The sequence below is a fragment of the Helianthus annuus genome, chromosome 7 (assembly GCF_002127325.2).
Source record: "Helianthus annuus cultivar XRQ/B chromosome 7, HanXRQr2.0-SUNRISE, whole genome shotgun sequence".
Taxonomy (NCBI): domain Eukaryota; kingdom Viridiplantae; phylum Streptophyta; class Magnoliopsida; order Asterales; family Asteraceae; genus Helianthus; species Helianthus annuus.
This window is the reverse complement of record NC_035439.2, coordinates 68,558,387-68,562,896: the sequence shown is the minus strand read 5'-3', so window position 1 is coordinate 68,562,896 and position 4,510 is coordinate 68,558,387. Positions and strand designations below refer to the sequence as shown.

The 4,510-nt window shown below is 36.8% G+C and overlaps 1 protein-coding gene across 1 annotated transcript; it reads right to left on the bottom strand.

The window, feature by feature from the left end:
- Positions 1-922: 922 nt before the first annotated feature.
- Positions 923-2,410, bottom strand: LOC110880897 (DNA ligase 1-like). The gene is made up of 2 exons (XM_022129328.1): positions 1,972-2,410; positions 923-1,686 (listed from the first exon to the last, which is right to left on the bottom strand). Exons 1-2 carry the CDS (start codon positions 2,408-2,410, stop codon positions 923-925), a joined length of 1,203 nt encoding a protein of 400 aa, XP_021985020.1.
- Between the last annotated feature and the right edge of the window lie 2,100 nt (positions 2,411-4,510).

Here is a 4,510-nt window from a genome sequence, read left to right as displayed (position 1 = left end):
CAAAACCTTTATAGAACTCTTGTTCCATCTTTGGCACCGGAATATTCTTCATCACTTTTGGTTTCTTCACATGCAGGGTTGTCTCTTCAACTCCAGTCATTGGATCTACCCTCTTCACTTTCTTCGGGTAGTGAGGCGTCCAGTGTTTGAATCCCTTTAAGGCTTCAAATTTCATCAGACCCCACATAGGTACATCAAGCTTTCTAACAGGATAATCCAGCGTTCTAACTTTCGACAATTCTTCCACATCCCACCAGGGTAATGACATGATATCATAAAGATATGCAAAATATTGCACACCATATTCCCTTCTGATCGCATATGCATTCACTTGTGGCAAGAAACCCCAGCTGATGATGTCACCAAGTGATACATCTCTATCTCTCTTGTAAAACTTCAAAGGATGCTTGAACTTTCTTTCAGTGTCTTTACGGAACCATTTCTTGCATTCTTCTCGCTGTGGATCTTTCATAGTACCATCAAAATTCTTGTCTTTCAAACATTCAACAACTTTTCTCCTCAGTTCATCTCTATTCTCTTGACTGAAGAACTCAACCAGAGTTGGAAAGTTTGAAGTGTCTTCATTCACATTTTCTTCTTCACTACAATCTTCAACCTCAACCCTATCATAGTTATCTGCTTCATCAACATACTTGTACTCATAATCAGGTTATTGGTTGATGTCGAATGCATTCAACTCTTCTTCAAAATCAAATTTAAAATCAGGATCATCAATTTTCGTCAACTCAATAATCTCAGCCATTGTATATGTGTGCCTGATTTCACCTTCCTCTACTTCAGGCTCTAGACGCAAGATTAACTTTTCAACTTTATCAACATTCTGATCCTCAACATTCTCCCCCTCTCCCGTAACATCCTCAGCCTCCTCATTCGCATCATCATGCATATAATCATCGACATTCTATTCATTTGACGCTTCAGTGACTTTAATACCAACACCGCCTTGATCATCGTCATCATCATTACCATCGTCACTATGACTACTCGCAGAAAATACATCATCTGCATCATCAACTTTATCTTCATCATCATCCTCTTCGTCATCATCCTCTTCATCATCTACTTCATCATTAATAACATCTTCTAGTAACACATCTTCCTCAAAGATAGCTGACACAACAGATATAGGACGAGGATTCTGAATAGGAGATTCAAGTACAGTGGATGGAACAATTGATCTTTCTGTAACCTCAGAACCTTCAGCACCTTTGCCTTTAAACTTCATTTCAGCATCAATTTCAGCTTGACGTTTCGCTCTAACCTCTTCTACTTCTATCTCTTCAAACCTATGCTCTACAGACTTTCCAAGCATATTTTCTAGCACTTTATTCATCATATAAATCTCATGTTCTTTCATAGCTTTGGCAGCTTCCAATTCTTTGTTTTTCAACTCAAAGTATTTATTCTGTTCATCTTTGCGTGCTTTCTCTTCTTCTAACTCAGCAATTTTCACTTTCATTATATCTATCTCGGTCTGATCAGCTTCGACTTTCTTTAGCATTGACTTATTCTCAGATTCAACCTTCTTGACATGCATCTCAAGTATCTTTTCACGATCTGCCAACCTCATATTCTCAACCAAAACCTCTTCAACTTTCTTTTCTAACTTTTTCACTTGTGCATTATTCGCAAAGTTAAAATCTCCAATTTCTTCAACAGTAATACCTTCAGGAATATTTGGAAAAGTTTTGTAACCAGAAGAACCAAGTGTGGATTGAATATGTGGTTGTGAAGATGGTGGTGTTTGAAAGATTTGTTGTGAAGTAAGGACAAGTTGTTCTTGGATAGGTGTTTGATGTGGTGGTGATATATGTGGTGGTGATAGATGTAATGGTGAAAGATAAAATGGTGATTGATGTGGTGATGGTTGTCATGGTGGTGTTTGATGAAGTGGTGAATGAATTGGTGAAAGTTGATGTTGTGGTTCTGGTGGTGGTGTTGGTGGTTTACTTGGTTTTTGAACTGGTTTCTTCTTTAACAAAATTTTCAAACCCTTTGCTCTTGGAGTAGCAACTTTCTTTCTTGCTGATTGTTTCTTCCTCCCACTAGATGATGGAGGTGTTTGAGATTCTATCACATGTTCAGGAGACGGAATGTACACATCATCATCCTTCTCCTCTCTCCTATTTCTTTTAAGCTGCTTTTCTTTCTCAATTTCAGCTTGAATTCTTTTCGCACGTTCTATTTCATCAATCTCTTCATCAGACGAACTTGAAGAGCTTTTATCACTATCATCACCTTCATCACCGGCTGCTAGATCTTTATTGATAGCTTTTAACAACTTTGCAGACTCAGGAGTCAAACTAACTTGATCTCCTTCAACATTACCTTGTGCTTCAGTTTCAGCTTCAGCTTTAGGTTCATCTTCATCTGGTTCATCAACAAGCATAGTTTCAACCTTTTTCTTTTGACGTTTTCGCTTAGGTTGAGAAGATGAGCCTTCTTCCTCTTGAACTTTCGGAGTTGCTTTTCTGCTTCTCTTCTTTTTCTCTTCTTTTAAGAACTACTCGTTGCGAGATTCTCTGAAATCTTTAAGAACTTTCAGCTCATCAGCATAACTTTTTTCCTTCATTTCTTCTTCATTCCTCCAGTTCTGATGATTGATTGGATCTGGATCTTGATAATTCTTGTCTTTGATGAAGCCAAAGAATTCAACTTTCGACGATGGCTCTGGATGGTTTGGATGATATCTACCCAACTGCTTCAAAGACTCATTATCCATATGATATAATACCAACAGATCATTGTTTTCATTTCGCTCCAATTCAGGATACGCGTGATCTATCATCATCTGAATAAAACATGGATACACCGAAGTCTTGATCTTTGAAGTTACATTTTCCACCATATAGTGAAACACAATCTTCAAAAAGTTGTACTTCTTGTTAAGCACGAGAGCTGTCACCATGTTCATTTGATAGTCTCTCATCACATCGTAACCTCCTTTCCTGTGACTGAGAGCAAGTAGTACAGAATGGATAAGAAACTTGTAAAGCCTTGGGAAACACGCTTTTAAATAATTTGCCTTGTTTAGTGGACCATTGTAGCCCAACCTCAACATGCATCCCTTTACCATCCTTTCCAGAAACTTCGTAGGAGAATCCTCATCATCTGGAAAATTTATCACCTCTCTAACAAGCTGCTCGGTTATAATTATCGGTTTGTCTTGGCCATTTACGTTCACAATTGAATTTATTGTCTTGTCTGCATCCTCATATGTTGCATTCTCCCAAGAACGTTTAATGTGAGATCTGAATACCAAGTGTTGGTTCGTCAAAGCTTTCTGGATTGGCAATCTCTCCATGAACTCCAGAATTCCTGTGAATCCGGCCATCTTTGGTATCTCCTTATCGTACACACAACAAGTGTTGTGCAGTGGATCAAACAACACATTCGACGCTTGAAAAATAACAACATACAATCAATTTCAACACTTTGCAAATTTTCAAACCAACAACTCATTCAAACGAAATTACACTACAAACGGAATTACAGTTTATACAAACTAAATCACTTTTCAAGCTGAAAGACAGATTCAAACGAAATCATAAATGACAGTTTGAAGCGGAATTACAATTTGAAACGAAATCATACTTCATGCTAAATAACCAGTTCAAACGAAATTATATCTTTAAACGGAATACCATTTTCAAACGAAATTACAGTTCAATCTGAATGGCATTTTGATGCGAAATTATCCCTTGACACGAGATTACCAATTGAAACGGAATACATATTTCGTTTGAAATCCACTTCTAATTTCGTTTGAAACGGACAATACCAATCAATAAAAATTTCATGAACTTATGATCAAATTGATGATCTGGGTGTGTTATTCAGTTAATTCCGAGCACAAACACATGTTTTTTCATTCAATTTTGACCACAAAATCGTCCTAGATCTAAGTCCAAAGATACGGATCTATCATCTTCAAACGAAAACATGTGATTCAGTTCAAATTGATACCCTAGATCTTATTTACTACTCATTCCGAGTTCAAGGGTATGTTAAATAGTCAACAATCATCACAGATATACCCTAGATCTAACATTTTATCTACTGTTAGTCGCCGACATATGAAAACAGTTCATATCTGAGTCAAATCATCAAGATCTCCTACCTTTCCCATGATAATAGTTGTGTAAACCAACTATAATCAAGATTCAGTCAACAAATGGGCAGAGTAACGACTAGAAATCGATGAAATCTGAATTTCGTTCGAAATCGCTATGAACGAGCCTTTGAAATGAAATCAGAAATATGAGTCGTTCAAACGAAATCACACCCCTATTTATAGACGGGGTAATTCCGCATGGAATAAGCACTGATGTGTTTCAAGCGGAATTACTTTTAAAACGGAAATCCAGTTTCAAGCAGAATTATGTGTTCAAGCGGAATTACCTTTCAAGCTGAATTGCATTTCAAACGGAATTATCATTTCAAACAAAATTAATTACAACTTTTTTTAATTTTTTTAACTCTTTGAGAA

Coding starts and splice junctions, on each gene's coding strand:
- LOC110880897 (XM_022129328.1), bottom strand. CDS start 2,410: ATGCTTGTTGATGAACCAGATGAAGATGAACCTAAAGCTGAAGCTGAA. Junction 1,687..1,971: donor GAAACCAGTTCAAAAACCAA/GTAAACCACCAA, acceptor ATATTCCTGAAG/GTATTACTGTTGAAGAAATT.